Raw genomic sequence first — 18339 nt, 5'->3', positions numbered from 1 at the left:
GAGGACAGGACAAGATCCCAAGGTCGGTTGGGAGACCATGGCTGCTGGTTACGCCCGGTCGTTTGTACCAACCCCTGCAGTCTAGGTGGACAGGAACTACAGAGCCAGGGCCTGCGGCTGATGCTTTGCAATGCAAGGTCTGTTACCAACAAGGCCCCCCTCATTAATGAGCTGATCTCAGAGGGGGAGCTAGACCTTGCAGGGATAACGGAGACCTGGTTGGGCCACGAGGGTGGTTTACCCCTTGTGGAAATGTGCCCACCAGGTTTCCGGGCATTCCATCAGCCCCGGGCCCTGGGTAAGGGTGGTGGGGTGGCGGTGGTTATTCGGGAATGTCTAGAGCCGAGGGAGTTCACTGTCCCTCAGATACCTGGGTGTGAGTCCCTTGGTGTGAACTGGGGCCCAGGGAGGCAGTGGGGCTTGCTGATTGTATACTTGGCTCCTCGCTATGCATCAGCAGCCCTGCCCGAGCTCCTCGAGCTAATCTCAGCGATGGCAGTTGAGACTCCCAGACTTTTGGTCATGGGGGACTTCAACTCGCCGTCAACGGGAGCGGCTTCTGAGGTGGCTCGGGAGTTCATGGCTTCCATGACGGCCATGGACCTGACCCAATTAGTTCAGGGACCCACTCACGAAGGGGGCCACACACTGGACCTCATTTTTGTATCTGAACAGTGGACGAGTGATCTGGGAATAGGGGACTTAGTCATCACGCCCCTGTCATGGTCAGATCACTCATCCCTCCGGCTGGACTTCCCTGGCACTATCCCCCACCGCGAGGAGGCGGAACCAGACCCTACAAGCTGGTACCGCCCCAGGCACCTGATGGAATCGGACAGATTCCAGACGGAGCTTGGGCCAATACCTGTAGCCCTGTCCCGCTCCCGCTCCGAGGACCTAGTGACTGCCTGGAATAGGGCGACGACTGGGGCCATGGACCGGGTTGCGCCTTTGCGACCTCTCCTGCGGCATCGACCCTCCCAGGCTCCTTGGTTCACTGAGGAGCTTAGGGTGATGAAGCGCCACAGGAGATGTCTAGAGAGCAGGTGGAGGTCCTCACGCTCCGAATCTGACCGAACACAGGTAAGAGCCTACTTGCGGACTTACCTTGTGGCAATGAGAGCGGCCAAGCGTAGACATTGTGCTGCCCTTATTGCGTCCACGGATAACCGCCCTGCCGCCCTGTTTCGGGTGACCCGCTCCCTTTTGTCGCAGGGGACGCGGGAGACACCCTTACAGGGAAGAGCAGAGGAGTTTGGGTAATATCTTCAGGACAAAATTGATCAGATCCGGAGCGGATGGACCCCCGTCAGTGGACCAGACAAGCCGTCAACAGCGAGTCTTGAGAGACCATTCTGGGAGGAGTTTGACTCTGTTGCCCCCGAGGATTTGGACAGGTTACGTGGACGGCTGCGGCCCACCACATGTTCAATGGACCCGTGCCCCTCCTGGCTGGTACTGGCAGCATGGGAGGTGACACGAGGCTGGCTTCTGGGCCTGGTGAACGCCTCATTGGGTGAGGGATACTTACCAACCGCCTTGAAAGAGGCGGTGGTGAGACCCTTGCTCAAGAGACCTTCGCTCGACCCAATGGAGCTAGCTAATTACCGTCCAGTCTCCAACCTCCCCTTTTTGGCGAAGGTTGTTGAGAATGTGGTGGCGCAGCAGTTTCCACGACACCTGGACGAATCCGATTATCTAGACCCACGCCAGTCTGGCTTCCGACCCGGGCACAGCACAGAGACAGCCTTGGTCGCGTTGGTTGATGATCTCTGGAGGGCCAGAGATAGGGGTTGTTCCTCTATCCTGGTCCTATTAGACCTCTCGGCGGCTTTTGATACCATCGACCATGGTATCCTATTGCGCCGGTTGGAGGGGATGGGAGTTGGAGGCACCGTTTTGCGGTGGTTCGGCTCCTACCTCTCCGACCGGAAGCAATGTATGTTGACAGGGGGGCAGAGGTCGTCCCTGAGGCCACTCACTTGTGGGGTGCCACAGGGGTCGGTCCTCTCGCCTCTCCTGTTCAACGCATATGTGAAGCCGCTGGGTGAGATCATCCGTGGTTTTGGGGTTGAGTACCACCTGTACGCTGATGACACTCAGCTGTACATTTCAACCCCAAACCACCCCAACGAGGCTGTCGAAGTGATGTCCCGTTGTTTGGAAGCCATCGGGGTCTGGATGGGGGACAACAGACTCAAACTCAACCCCTCCAAGACTGAGTGGCTGTGGGTACCGGCACCTCGGTTCAGCCAGCTGACGCCATCGCTGGCCATAGGGGGCGAACAACTGTCCCCTGTGGAGCGGGCGCGCAATTTGGGCGTCCTCCTTGATGCCCGGCTGTCAATGGAGGACCATGTGGCAGCCGTGGCAAGGGGGGCGTTCCACCAGGTTCGCCTGGTGCGCCAATTGCGCCCCCTACTGGACCGGAGTGCCCTGCGCACGGTCACTCATGCGCTGGTGACGTCTCGCCTGGACTACTGCAATGCCCTCTACATGGGGCTTCCCTTGGGACGCATCCGGAGACTGCAGCTAGTTCAGAACGCAGCCGCGCGGGTTATCATGGGGAGTACACGTTACTCCCACGTAACACCTCTCCTGCGCGAGCTGCACTGGCTACCTGTGGCCTTTCGGGTGCGTTTCAAGGTACTGATCACCATCTTTAAAGCGCTCCATGGCATAGGACCTAGTTATCTGCAGGATCGCATCCTTCCACACACGTCCCTGCGACCTATCCGCTCACACAGAGAGGGACTCCTCCTGGTGCCGTCCGCTAGGCAATGCCAGCGGGCGACACCTAGGAGTAGGTCCTTCTCTGTGATGGGCCCAACCCTCTGGAATGACCTCCCCCCCCGACATTCGAACTACCACCGACCTCCGTTCCTTCCGTCAGAAATTAAAGACTCACCTATTTCAATCAGCTGGCCTGGCACTCTCTTAGTTTACCTCCCGGGATATATCTTAATTGGGTTTGGGTTTTAATTGGGGTGTTTTTAGGTTTTTTTATAGTCTATTTATTTCTTGCACAGCCTTATCTCCTCCATTCAAATGTATTTAATTGTTTTATATTACTATTGTATTTTTATCTGCATTTGACTGTACACCGCCCCGAGTCCCTTTCTGGGAGAGGGGGCGGTTTAGAAATCCAAGAAATAAATAAATAAATAAATAAATAAAGTTCTTTTAAGTAAGACAAATTCTCTCTCAGAGGCATTTCTTAGTTTTGGGATGGTAACTCAAGTTAAACATGCTCTGACATGCTCATGTTTACATATGGTAGTCTCAGTGGCATAAATGTCTATGAAGATTCTCAATCATTCAGGTCACGATTGTCCCAACGGGGCTTTTCAAAAGGCAAGTGGATCTTCTTGGTTTTGAAAATATTTTGCTTCTCATCCAAGAAGCTTCTTCAGTTCTCATTCTCAGAAGCGAAGAAATTTCTTGAATGAGAATTGAAATGTGTTTTTTTTAACATTTTCTTCTGTTGGTGTGTAATTGTTTAATAAATGTAATAAAAATATTAGAATGTGCAGAGATGGATAGGCTCACGAAAGAATTTAAAGAGAAAGAAGAATCTGAATATTACTCCATATGGGATTTATGATATAATTGGCTAGAGGAAAGGGGGGGGGGGAAGCAGGAAAGCAAAAAAGAAATGAAGAAAGATCAACAAATTAATAAACAACTACAAAACCAGAAAATGATTAAAAGATATAAATACAAAATAGTCTGTAGCAAATAAATAATAGGAAATGGATACAAAATGACTCAAATGTAATAAAGGTTGTTATACATAGAATATATAAAATGTTATATATAGAACGAAGAAAAAAGATGTATGAAATAATATAAATGCACATATAGATAAAGTTATAGTTATAAAAGACTTATTTAAAAGATAAAAGAATCACAACAGATATGTAGAAGAACTGTAATGTGTTGCAAAGATGTTTGTATAAACAAAATACATTTTTTTTAAAAAAAGAGAAGTGAAATGTTTTCAAGAAAAAAAAAACCAAGGCAATCCAGTTGTCTTTTGAAAAGCACTTTTGGGACTCTGTGGCATAGATATATAGTTTTATTCTGTTCCAGGCCAGGGGCTAAAGGAATGATTAATCTAGGAGAACAAATCAGCCATTTATCTTAGAGAAACTTTTTTTTAAAATCCAGCCGATGTACTAGTGCCATCTCAAGGTTAAGGAATGTCTTCTATACTGAACAGAAATTTATGGTAAGAGTGTTTCTACTATTTCCAGTGTATCCAGTTTCCAGAAGAAATGTGGCTCAAACCAGGACTAACAATTCTGTTTTTCAAGCTGGAAGTTAGGTATTTTTTTTTGTCTTGATAGCAATGTTTATAGCTTTCTCCCCTCATAGGTGTGAGCGCATTCAGTTCTGAAAATGTCCCATCTATAGGATTAGATGGAAAAGGCTAACAAGGGCTACCTTTGGAAGCAAGCTTTATTCCTAGACACCCTGAGTTTTCCTTCCTTTAATCAAGAGAAGAAAGTTTGGAGTTCTTGAAAGAAGCTGAGGGAAATATATTAAAAGAAAGAGCAAGCATACAAACCAGAAGTTAAAAAAAAAGTAAGTGGAGAGAAACATTTAAACATTCATGTTTAACCACCATAATTTCCATTCCATTTTTCATGCTGTGGAGCATTATTGATTTGGCCATTTCATCTCTCCCTAATGTTGGGAATTGCTGGATTTGAATTCAACTGGCCGAGAGACTTAAGTTCCTACAAAGCATTTCACCTTGTCTTCTCTTGTCCTTCAGTTTGGAGGCCCACACAAGTATGCATGATTTTATGTCAGAGGAAGCACTTCTTGAACAGAATCCTTCTTTAATATTTAATTAAGAGTTCATTCATAGCAACAATTGAGATTGTAGACACATGGAGCAGCATTTGATAATGATCTAGAAGGCAGGAGAACATTCTTTTTACCCCATCTCAGGCATTAAAGGAATAATAGAAAGAAAAAAGCCATAGGGTTTTTTCCACAGAATTCCTCTTTATCTGGTTATTGTATTATTTTCCTTCAGAATCAACATTCTGTTATTTCTAGAGACTTAAGAACCAGACACCAAGTCTTTAATCATTCTGCAGCAAAATGCTCTTCTATCTGTAGCACTGATAGCAATACCAGGTTCAAAAATATCTATGTGAATAACACCATCTATGTCCTAAAAACTATATCCATAGATTTTTACTTACCAAATCTGAGTTTTGAATTTTTGAAAATGAAGCTTTGTGATGACATTTCATGGACTGATCCTTCATTTCTGAGTCATAACAATACAACAGCTTTGTTAGCTTGCCACAATGCTATGAAGAAATTCCTCACCTAAATTCTGATGACAATTGGTGGCAAATTTCAACTCTTAAGCTTTTATCTATTCCATCAACATGTGAAGAACACAGTTTGCAGAAACCTTTAGATATTGAAGAATGTCAATAATACAGATCTCGGATAAACGTCAATAATGTGATGTATAGCTTGACAGAAACTTACCTTTCAGTGATCTGCCACTTGTTTTCCATCAGTTCATCAACAGTAGTCTTGTCTTCTTTTACACAGAACAACTCTGAAAAAGGGATTCTATATAGAAGAGAGTCAAACTCTAACCAAAACCTTTAAATAAAGTGTTCTCATTTTCCCCTGGAACCCTGAAAAACAAATAATCTATAGTCATAGTTCTTTGGGAATTAGAATACAGAATATTCCATCCACTTCTAGAGGAAATCATGGCTTATTCCTTCAGACATCTTGAAAGTAATTAAACATGTGCTGTATTATCTTGTTGTTGGTTTTTTTTGACATCCCTGAGGTGAATGTCCTCATGCCTATAAGGGGAGAAAAGGAAATTCTTATGTACTGAACTTCAGTTCTTCTCATAGGAAGGAAATCATTTTGCCCAATCTGTGAGACAATTCTGATCTTCTCTATCCATTGATAATATTGATCGTGGTGGCCAGTTCTTCTATTTTAGCAAGCAACTTAAAACATTTTTTTGTTGATTTGCCTATTAAAATCTCCTACCTTGGCATTAACTTGGAGATCTAAAGAAGTCCTACCTCCTTAGGAAATGCTTCCTAGCCTTGCCTATTCAGCATCAGAGGCTGGACTTTTTCTGAACTAAATGCCCTCCCACAAGAGCAACATTTCCAGGTAAGAATTTCTTTTTTCCAACACTGGATATAAAATTGGAATCCTGGTCAAAGTTAGAAAGCATATTTACCTAAGAACAGGAAGTGTTCATAAATATCATTTTAAGACATAGATTGTTTAAAAGAAACAGCTGTTTCCCTTAATGTAAATAATCTCCAGCTACCAATTAAAAATAAAATATATTTATCATTTTGCATTAAAACTGATATATGATTGCTGAAGATTGTTTTCTTTATGAATTAACATGGGAATTATATTGTCCCTTTAAAGTATTGTTTATCAGGAGAATAAATGCTAATTAATTGATTTTTTTTGAAAAGCTCATACATTTGTTAAAGGAAAACATATTCAAAATATATAGTTAATGAGGTGGTTAAATCATAGGCTTTGAAATCTTGAGGTATACTACAATTAATATCTGCTTAAGCTTGTCAATTTGTCATATGCATGTTGCATGTCTAATAAATTCATAAAACTGCATAGAATGCAGTTTCTCATTAGGATAAAGCACTTATTTACACCTCTGCTTTGACTTAATGAGTTATATTATTATTTTTCCCAAAAACTTCTTCACATCAGCTGCATCCCTAAGCGTCAGGGACAACTTAATATGTATAACCCATACACTATTGGAATTATTTATTAATTGGAAAATTTCTGTGGTGAAGTATACATTAGAATATTTCTGGATCAAATCAAAGCTGGTAATAAAGTCAGAGTGATTTTAGATATTGTCTCCACTTTAACCCCTGTTTGAAGTACACAAACAATGCTGTTGACTTTGTAAGATTGTTGTGTGTATTTTAACAAATCAAGGAGTGAGTACACCCCTCACATTTTTGTTGCCAGCAGTTTAGACATTAATGGCTTTGTGTTGCGTTATTTTGAGGGGACAGCACATTTACAGTTAAACAAGCTGTATACTCACTACTTTACATTGTAGCCAAGTGCCACTTCTTCAGTGTTATCACATGAAAAGATATACTTAAATATTTACAAAATGTGAGGGAGTGTACTCACTTCTGTGATATACTGTATATGAAGTAGTTTGAATAGGAACAGAGGAATCCTAACAAACATGAGTTATGAAATGGTGGTTTTTTGTTTCCTTCACATGTTTTTTTCAATTATCTTTATTTTCCTACAACTGAGAAAATATTGCTACCAGGGCTAGCCTCCTTTACTGACTTTTGAAAAGAGATATTATGGTGAAAAGTAAGGAGTGGGGTGTTAGATCCACTGGAGTAGCAACTGGTGATAAAGATTTACGCTGGCCTCTAAGGTCAACCTTCCTTTTGTGAAGGAAGGTTGACTGCACAGAAACATCTATGTGACTTCCCAAGGGGACATTGGATTACTCACTATAGAAAATGTTCAGTACTATTGTTAATAAAATGAATGCCTTACTATGACTGGTTCCTTTTCTTATTCTTTTCTCCATTTCTATTTTCTAGGGAGGTAGATCTCTACACAGGCTATACAACAAGGAACATTTTATGTATGCCTATTGTGAGTCGAGGAAGTGTCATAGGTGTTGTGCAGATGGTGAACAAACTAACTGGAAGTGCCTTTTCTAAAACCGATGAGAACAATTTTAAAATGTTTGCGGTCTTTTGTGCTTTGGCATTACACTGTGCTAATGTAAGTTTTGTTCTAGAAAAATAACAAGGTGAACCAAAATAACATTATTTTGAATATAATATATGGACCACTAATAATTATTACAAGGGTGATTACAAGCACTAAACTGATTCTGATGTTGTGAAATTGTTTGTATTAAGTTCTTGATTTAAAATATTTAAACAATTTTATTTCTTTGATGAGGATAATGATGAATTGCCAATGAGATAGTGTTGACTCTTAGTTATCAATCATTTTTTTCCAGGATGATTTACCTCAAACCTTGTTTGTTTGTTTGTTTGTTTGTTTGTTTGGATTTATATGCCGCCCTTCTCCAAAAGGACTCAGGGCGGCGTACAACATTAAAAAAACACACATCGCAAAAGTTAAAAAAGAAATTAAATCCATATCCCCCCCCCCAAAAAAAAACCAAATTTAAAAGACAATACATTTAAAATAAGTTAAAATTAACAGGCCAGGCCGGCTTGCTGGAAAAGCCAACTTTTTAGGGCGCGTCGGAAGGACCAGAGGTCAGGGATTATGCAAAGCTCAGGGGGCAGCTCATTCCAGAGGGAAGGCGCTCCCACAGAGAAGGCTCTCCCCCTGGGGGTCACCAGCCAACACTGTCTGGCCGACGGCATCCTGGGGAGGCCAACTCTGGGATTGTACTGGACGGTGGGAGGCTACTGGTGGCAGTAGGTGGTCTCACAGGTCTTCCAACAGTGCACCCATCATTGCTTTAATAGAATCCTTCCATCTTGTTGATTATCATTCTCTTCTCTTTCCTTCCATCTCTTAACCATCATAGACTTCTATGGGGAGTTAGGTTTTCACATAAAGTACACAAAGTATGATAATTTGATTTTGATTATTTGTGCCTCAAGTGGGAACTCTGGGTTGATTTTTTTCAATTACCCATTTGTTTGTCTATTTTTGACTATCCATAGTTTTCTCAGGAGTCTTCTCCAAACCAAAGTTCAAAAACAGCAGTCCTCCTTATATCCTACATTCTCCAAGTCCAACTTCATAGAGAAGTCACAGGGAAATGCCCAATTCTGATCTTTGTAGATGAAGACATTCCAGCTTCTTAATATTTTAATATCTTTTTCAAGGCCTTCATAACTACCCTACTAAGTGTTGGTGTGCAGAAAGTCCTCGACTTACAACAAATTTTGACCCCAAAATTTCTGTTGATAAGAGAAAGAGTTGTTAAGTGAGTTTTGCCCCATTTTATGACTTTTCTTGCCACAGTTGAGTGAATCACTGCAGTTAAGTTAGTAACACAGTTAAGTGAATCTAGCTTCCCCATTGACTTTGTTTGTCAGAAGGTTCCAAAAGGTGATCACATGACCACATGACTGCAATCGTCATAAATATTAGTCAATTGCCAAATTTCTGAATTTTTATCACATGATCTTGGAAATGTTGCAACAGTTGTATGTGTGAAGAATGGTCATGTCACTTTTTTCAGTGCTTTGTAATTTCTAATGGTCACAAAACAAAGTTGTTAGTCAAGGGCTATCTGTACAGAAAAATAGAATTACAGAATTGGAAGGGACTTTGGAGGTCTTCTAATCCAAGCTTGTGCTCTAGCAGGATATCCTATACCATTTCAGACAAATAGGGGTCCAATCTCTTCTTAAAAATCTCTAGTGTTGGAAACCCACAACTTCTGGAAGCAAGTCATTCCACTGATTAATTGTTCTAACTATCAGGAAATTCTGCTTTCTCCTTTATCAGTTTCCATCCATTTTGTCTCATCTTGCTTTCTGGTGTTTTGGAGAATAAGTTGACCCCCTCTTCTTTGCAGCAGCCCCTTAGATTTTGCAACATTGCTATCAACCCAAGCCCTTCTTTTCATTAAACTAGACACATCCAATTCCTGCAACCACTTTTCAAATATACAGTATTCAAATATACAGTATTCAAATATACAGTATTCAACCTCCAGCATAGACTACAGCATATTTCTTTCTTAACCATTGCTTCATTTACTGTTAATAGTTGGCCCTAAAAGGCAGTCTGAATTGGATGCATTATTTTACAGTCATGGAAAATTAATAATATTTTATGATACTTTGCATACTCTGTTAAGCCTCCTAAGTAAACTCATGTCTTCCCATCTGCTGGACAGATTCACTGATATACTTTGGTTAGAAGTTTTCAGATTTTCCTTTTAGTCTTGCCATATTTCTGCAGGTATTCTATTGATTCAGACTGGTAATAACAGAATGTTGATCTAATGCTATCTTCTAGTTTTACAGATTCTTATAATTTGGGACTATCTTCACTACTTTCTTGGGTTTTAATTTAATGTCAGGATGCACCTTTCATCTTTGTCTGATTTTCTTCAGCTACTATCTGTACATTTACATCTTTTTGTATATCAATTAATGTTGTAATCTCTTTGTAAAGTTCCTTTCTCAGATGTTTGCCTTACTTGGCTATGATTTCTTCTTTGCAATTTCCATCATTTGATCTGACATTCAGCTTTCTTTCTTTTCTAATGCTTTTTAGCAACATTTTGATTTCATTCCACTAGTACATTCCTATAAATGAGATCCAGGACTTCACACTAATTCCTGATGATCTTCATGCAAATGTGGGGTTGATGGTCAAGATCATATTGCAAAAACTGTTTGGCTTTGTTCCTCTGCTTTAGTTTGGTTTGCACTTTGCACATAATCTGTTCCACAATCATCCCTTAGCTATTTCTTTGCAATAATTGAGCTCTTCCATCACCTTGTACCAATAATACCGTCAATTTGATTTCTGTGTCCTCCATTCTGGTAATCTTTTGGTTGCTGGAAGACTATGTTGTTACAACTAGAAATTAAGAAATCATTGGATTAACAGAAATTGGTAAATCATACCCTACTTCATTTCATGTTTCTAGGCCATAATTTTCTCTGCAATATTTCCAACTTTGATGCTGCAGTCTTCAATCACAAATAGCACATCTTGCTTTTATATTCTATTGGCTTCAGATTGACTTTTAACTGTAAAAAAATCAATATTTTCTTCTTTTGCATTAGTGGTTGGAGCATAAACTTGGACAATAATTATATTAACTGCCTATAAAGTGTCAGGGGAAAAAACGCCTGATATCTGAGATCAATGGACCGTGGCTGATTCCCTTCCGCATATCTTTTGAGATATTGAGAAAAATAAAAGTCTTTAAAAGTATTCTAATTAATAAACAAACTTTAATAATAAGATAATAAAAGTAAATGAAACAGAAATAACTAATTGGTTATATTTTGATAATGAAAGCTACGTCTGCCAAGCTGGCAGCCGAACAAAGAAGAAGAAAATTTGGAATGTGTGACGCATGCGCAATAAATCACTTTCAGATAACATTTTGTTTTATGACCTGCGCAATAAAGCTTTCTTAGTTTAACTCTTGAATGTCAGTTCATGCCTAGCAAACTTTTTAACATCGTGACACCCCTTCTTTTGCTAGTCTGGGCTGACGTCATCAAATCATCAATTAAGGCACATCTTCTTTCGCAGATACTCATGTTGATTTGCGGCAAGTGGTTTGTTAAGCATGTCTGCGATTTGATCATGTGTAGAAACATATTGCAATTTTACAAAACCTTGCTTAACTAATTGCTTTGTGTTTTGATAACGAATGTCAATGTGTCTGGACCTAGAACCTGTAAAATGTGACTCAGAAATATAAACCACAGATACATTATCTTCCATCACGGTGATTGGTCGAATCGGACGTGTCCAGATATCTGTGCTCAAAGCATCAAACCACGTTAGAGAATTACAAGCATCTGAAACACAAGCATATTCAGCTTCAGTAGATGAACATGAAACAAAACTCTGTTTTCTCACTTGCCAGTAAACAGGACAACCATTTAGGAACATCATGTAACCAGAAGTGCTTTTGCGTGACTTCTTGTCGCTCGCCCAGTCGGAATCAGCAAAACAAATCAACTTTGGTTGATCAGCGTGTGTTGGTTCTAGCAATAACTTCATGTGTTTAGTGTGTTTTAGGTATTTCAATAACTTCTTAATTCATGACCAATGAAATTGTGTTGCCTTACCTACGTGTCGTGATAAAAGATTAACACTAAGTGCTATGTCAGGTCTGGTCCAACTACTAATATATAATAGTGAACCAATGACTGAACGATAAAGTGTTTGATCCTCGAACTCAGGACTTGGTTCATGTGTTAAGTTGTGAAAATCTGTTTGCATGGGTGTCTTTGTTGTGCTAGCATCTTTCATGTTGCAATGATGTAGAATGTGGTCAATTTTCTCTTCTTGTGAAAGACTAAACCCCTTCTGTGTCTTTTCAATTTGAATACCTAAGTAAGTGCTAATGTATCCTAAAGATTTTAGTGTGAAGTATCTCTGCAAACTTTTATCAAAAATCTCACTCATTTTCTTATTTGGACCAATATAAACAATATCATCAACATAAACAAGAATTATCTCATATGCATTGTTAGATCTTTTTGTGAACACGCATTCATCAGTTTCGGACTTAATAAAGCCCATTGAATTTAGTTTGTCAGAAAGACATAAATACCACATTAAACCTGACTGTTTCAGACCATAAAGACTTTTGTTCAGGAACCAGGTATCCCCTTCTTGCTTTCGGAATCCTGGAGGGCTTCTCACGTAGATCTCTTCATCTAGGTCTGCATGTAGATAAGCTGTGTCCACATCAAATTGGAAAACTTCTAAACCAAGAATACTTGCAGTGGTTAAGGCAATTTTTACACTTTCAGTTCTGACTGTTGGTGAGTAAGTGTTTGTGTAGTCCTCAGGATAACGTTGAGCGAAACCCTGAGCTACAAGTTTGGCTTTGTATAAAGACTCACCATTCGGTTTCTTCTTGATTCTGTAGACCCATCGGGTGCCAATGACTTTCTTGTTTGCTGGAGGTTTTGCAGGTGTGAATACATTAAGTTTCTTTAAACTGTCCATTTCATCCTGCATTGCATCATACCACTTGTCTTGTTCTGAATCAGGAAGCTGTTTGATTTGTGTGAATGTCTCTGGAGGAAGAGTAACGTTGCAAATCAAAGGTAATGGTGACTTTGTCAGTTGCCATGAATAACGTTGTGGAGGGATTCCTTTTGTGACCCTCTTGGAGCGTCTAGGAGCAACAGACCAGTCTTCTTCTTCTTCTTCTTCATCATCATCCTCGTCCTCACGTTCGTCGCTAGCATCAGCATCCGCGGCTTGCGAAGACGGAACATCAGGTTGTGAAGAACTGGTAGAAGGAATATCTGCCTGTGAATTATCATCAGGCTGCGTGGCATCTGGAACACCATCTCTAGGAAAATAAACTTCAGGATCATTGGAATGAATCCTGGACCAGTCAATGTCTTCCTCAAAATTAGCAGATTGTGAAATGACAATCACATGTTTAGTATCAATGAATTTGTACCATTTTGAATTATCATCAATACCCATAAATCTCAGTCTCTTTGGTCCTTGAGTTATAGGAGTGTTCACCATAGCATATGAACCAAAAATGTGGAGGTTCTTGAGATCAGGCTTGTAGCCATACAGCATGTAGAAAGGTGTTTGATTGATTACACTGCTCCAAGTACGGTTGACAATGTAATTTGCATATTTGATTGCTTCACCCCAGTATGCGTTACTGAGATTGGCATCTTCTAGAAGACAACGCATCATGGTTTGTAGAACCCCTTGTCTTCTTTCTACGACTCCGTTATGAGCCGGTGTATATGGAGCAGATGTCTGATGAAGAATTCCATTCTTACGCATCCAGTCCTGGAAACGCTGAGACATGAATTCTGCACCACGGTCACTCTGGATTCTGGCGATGTGAACTTGGTATTGTGTAGAAACAAACGCTGCAAAGTCTTTAAAGATCTGAAAGGTCTCAGATTTCTCTCTCATAGGATATACAAATCCATATCTAGAATGATTATCTACAATTGTTAAAAAATACTTTCTGCCACCAAGTGTTGGTGGGAAAGGACCCACTATGTCAGTGTGTACCAAATCAAAAATGCGTGTTGACAGGCGTGTAGCGTGTTTGGGAATTGCAGCCGCCTTGAATTTAGCCTTTTTGCAAACCGCACAATCCAAAAATACCTTACACCCCTTTAGATCCAAACCTTTTGCGAACTCTGGCATCTTTCTAAGAACACGGAAACTGGCATGCCCCAATCTTCTGTGCCACTTGTGAATACACCTGGAATGCAAAGGTTTACCAGTTAGTGAATTCTCAACATTAACAGTTTCATGAGGCCCCTCAGGCTTGCTTTGAGCAACCCGTTTTTGTTTTGTCTGTTTGTTGGCTTTAGGAGCCTTTGGCACAGTAATGTTTTCTCTCTCTGGGACAACTCTCTCTGGGTCTGCGTTGTGCCTTTTTGGAGTTTGCATACTTGCCTGTGCTTGCCCTTTAGGCTTTGGCTTTAAGTAATAAACACCACCAATCAGCATGGTTTCAGCAACAATATCTCCATCTTTAACTAAGTAACTTGCTTTTTCGAGGTGGTGAACCTGGAACTTTAAATCTCTAGACAAGTGACTTTGACTAAGCAAATTACTGGTTGCTGAAGGTATGTAATAAACGTCAGGGATGTGTGTATCGAGCTGTTCAATGTAAACAGTTCCTTTTCCCATAACCTTGCAAGTGTGGTTGGTGAAGGAATACAGTTCTCGATACTCGGGCTCTGGTTCGCCCATCTCTGTGAAAAGTTCCCTTCTGTGGGTAACGTGCACAGCTGCTCCACTATCTAAAGTCCACAAAAGACGTCTGTCGAACTTTGGATCAGGTTGTGGAACGTTGGTTATGGCCAGTGTCACAAGTGGAGCTTGTGAATCACGCCTTGGACCACGACGGCCTTGTCTTCTGCCTCTACCTCTGCCTCTGGAATCTGTTCCTCTGGGCTGGTACGTGGCGGGAGCTGGAACTCGCTGGGGACAATCCCGGGTGTCATGTCCCACACGGTTGCAGGTGTAGCATTTTGGCATCCTTGGAGCGTAGCCTCTTCCTCGGAAGGGACGTCTGGCTGGAGCCTTCGACGCTGGAGGTCGTTGCAGATGTGGTGTAGCTAACCTGATAGCTTCGTCTTCCACTAAAAGTCTGCAAACGTGGTTAACTGTGCATTGAGCAATAGGCATGTAGTTAATCTTTGCAACAGCATCTTTCCATTCATAATTCAATGAGTTAATGATAATGCTAATCATTTGGATATCATCGATTACATGGCCATTTTCTCTCAATTCACTAGTCATTCTTTTCAGTTTGGTCAAATGTCCACCAATTCGTTCACCAGGTTTCAACTTCGAACCATGGAACTCAGACATGAGCAAACATGAAGATTCAATTGAAACGGGCCTGTAGCAATCTTCCAAAATAGCCCAAATTTCTTGGGCAGTTGCATCAGGTGGAAAGATACCCTGGATCTCAATTTCCATTGACATGAGCAAAGTCGTGATTGCTCTATTTTCCAAGTCTCTTATCGCAGGTGTCCACGGTGGAGGAGGAGGATTAAAAATCATGCAATGTGTGCCTTCTCTTCGAAGCAAGAGCGCAATTTCCCTGACCCAGGCTTTATAATTCTCTCCTGACTCCTTTAATTTGGACTCACCAGTCAAGGGGGTGACTGTGAATACCTGCTGAGGAATATGCATTGGAACAATTTGTTGATCTGGTTGCAAAGCTGGTTGTTGAACCAGGGGATGCTGGGTTTGCATCATTGGCCTTTGCGTGGCAACATCAAATTGGCTTCCTCGAATTCGCCTTTGGCTTTGCCTTTTTCCATCTAGGGAGGATTCGGCACCACCAGGTGTTGAAGACTTAACCTTTGGAGGCAAAGGTTTGGCTTCTAAAGGACTCATAGGTAAATCTCTAGAGCTTTGATGAAACTGAATCATCTTTTGCTCTAATAATTTTTCTCCGCCAGCAGATGGCAGTGCAGCTTCACTTCTTGGCTGCAGCCCTCTATACATGGCCGGAAGTTCAATGGGCTCAAAGGGATCACGTGACCTCGGTGACGTGTACATATCTCTTTGTTCTGATTGACCTAAGAACTTCTCTGTGGGGTGTGTCTTAGGCTGTTGTTTTGAAGAAAAGATGGTGTCCTCAGACATTTTGGGAGTGGGGGAGCTCCTCCTACTTCTCTTCATTTCGTTAAAGCATTCTCTCGCCTCCCTAGTATATTTTTCAAAAAGCTTTAATCGATATAGATAGCTTTGCATTTCTTCCTCATCATCTGGGAAGATTTCATAAACTTTGCTTTCTGCGTGGGAGGATTTTTTCTCTGCCGGCAGTTGCCGTTTAGACTTTTGCCGTTCATTAATTGTATCTTGATAATCTGCGAGGGTCTGGGAATGGAGTGGCTCTGGCAGAGTGGGAAGTTTTGGCTTGGTCCCCAAAAATTCATAATCTCCTGGAGATATTTTAGAAGGAGGAACCACTGACCTCGTTTCGTGGATGTCGCGTCCTGTAGCTCCTTCCCCCACATCTGGCTCGGCACCTGAAGGAATTTGTTGTTCCTGAAGCACGTTTTGATCTTGCTTCTCTGTGTCCGAGGGGGCCTCCTTGTCAGAAGAAGCTCTTTCCATTTTTCTTCTTTTTTCTTTTTCTCCGACATTGCTAATTAGCGTAGTCGGTTATCTTTAGATAGCGTGAAGGGAAAATACAGCCATAAATTGTAGCCATCTCAGCTGGTAAGTTGTCGACCAACCTCTGCATACCAAGTTGTCAGGGGAAAAAACGCCTGATATCTGAGATCAATGGACCGTGGCTGATTCCCTTCCACATATCTTTTGAGATATTGAGAAAAATAAAAGTCTGTAAAAGTATTCTAATTAATAAACAAACTTTAATAATAAGATAATAAAAGTAAATGAAACAGAAATAACTAATTGGTTACATTTTGATAATGAAAGCTACGTCTGCCAAGCTGGCAGCCGAACAAAGAAGAAGAAAATTTGGAATGTGTGACGCATGCGCAATAAATCACTTTCAGATAACATTTTGTTTTATGACCTGCGCAATAAAGCTTTCTTAGTTTAACTCTTGAATGTCAGTTCATGCCTAGCAAACTTTTTAACATCGTGACATAAAGTCTAATTATTATTTGGTCATTGATTGTATTATAGCCAAGTATTCTTCCTAATGTGTCCTTCCTATTCTACGCCCTTTTTATGCTACATCTTTCCTGACTATAAAAGCAGTGCCATTCCTTCTTTGATATTGTCTATTGAATGATGAACAGTATGACCTTCTGACTGAATGGATCCAATTTATGTCCACTTCAATTTGGTGATACCTAGTATGTCCAGGAATTATTGATTCATTTAATCTTTCACTGTGTTGACCTTTTCCATTGTTCATGCTTGTTGCATTCCATGAATCCATTATAAATTTGCTTTACAATTTCAGTTTTTATTTTCCTTCATGGTAACATCAAGTACTAGGCTCCCACAGGCTTTAATCTAGCCATGTCATAATCATGAAATATCCTAAGCTCTTTCTCAGTAACATGTTGAATATTATCCAACCAGAGGTCTATCTACTAACACTTCAGTCACTTTATATTTTCTATTCATGTGACTTTATTGGGAGAATAATGGAGTGGTTTACAATGCCTTTTCCTATGTGGTATGAAATGGTCCCTTGGCAATTCTCATTAATTGATCATCCACTTCCAACATCTTCCTATATTGCAGGTCTCCAATGGTGCCTATTTGTTTTGGCTGGGCAGCTGAGAAGATCTTAACACCTTGGTTGACCATGCTGGAATTATATACCTTTGGTATATACTCATGGGATCATTTAGTCATCCCTGTTAGGAGCATGTCTCCACCAAGATGAAGCAGCCCAGGAGGCTGTGAAAGGGAAGAAAAATAAAATAAACTATTTCCTGTTAAATTATGTCTGATTGCTTTTCAGAGATTGCATGTTTGGATAGGTGTAACTAACAAGAATAACTTTTTTAGTTTGAAAGCCTTAAGGAATTTTGTTCAAATAAGGGGAAAATACAAATTACTTTCATTAAACCATTATTGCAGATGTATCACAGAATTCACCATTCAGAATGTATATATCGGGTAACAATGGAGAAGCTTTCATATCACAGTGTTTGTACAGCAGAAGAGTGGAAAAATCTAATGGATTGTAAACTGCCATCACAACTCTGCAGAGACATTGAACTGTATGTTTTTATAGTATATTATTGACATTGAAGTAAACCTTGATAAATATTGTGAATGTAGTCGATGTTATTGTTAAAGGCCCAAATATTTTAATGTGGATGTCTTGTAATAGATAGCTGCAATCAATTAGGGAAGGAGATTGGATCATTGTGGGGCAATTTAATCCTTTCCTCAAATCTTTTCCTAAGGACTATTCCTTCTCACACATGAACACACACACAACACAGACACATAATTGCCCTATTATTATTTCAAATGGGTTGAAATATTCTATAAATATCAGTTTCACCTGTCTAGCTTCTTCTTCAGTATTGAAATTTCCTTTAAGTCTGTATCTCACTAGGACGTAAATGGCAAGGAAACTGTTGATAAGTACTT

At 40.6% G+C, this 18339-nt stretch overlaps 1 protein-coding gene across 1 annotated transcript in view; it reads left to right on the top strand.

Moving 5' to 3' along the window:
• The window catches only part of LOC309387437 (cAMP and cAMP-inhibited cGMP 3',5'-cyclic phosphodiesterase 10A-like), a 174222-nt gene that overhangs the window by 101137 nt on the left and 54746 nt on the right, over positions 1–18339 (top strand). Inside the window, exons 13-14 of the mRNA XM_081943914.1 lie at positions 7629–7815; positions 17818–17960. Coding sequence (XP_081800040.1) covers positions 7629–7815; positions 17818–17960 — 330 coding nt within the window. The remainder of the gene's footprint in view (positions 1–7628; positions 7816–17817; positions 17961–18339) is intronic.

Source organism: Natrix helvetica (genome assembly GCF_964273705.1).
Source record: "Natrix helvetica genome assembly, chromosome: 2".
Taxonomy (NCBI): Eukaryota; Metazoa; Chordata; class Lepidosauria; order Squamata; family Natricidae; genus Natrix; species Natrix helvetica.
Note: the sequence above shows the minus strand (reverse complement) of the source record. Positions and strands in the feature narration are given on the sequence as shown.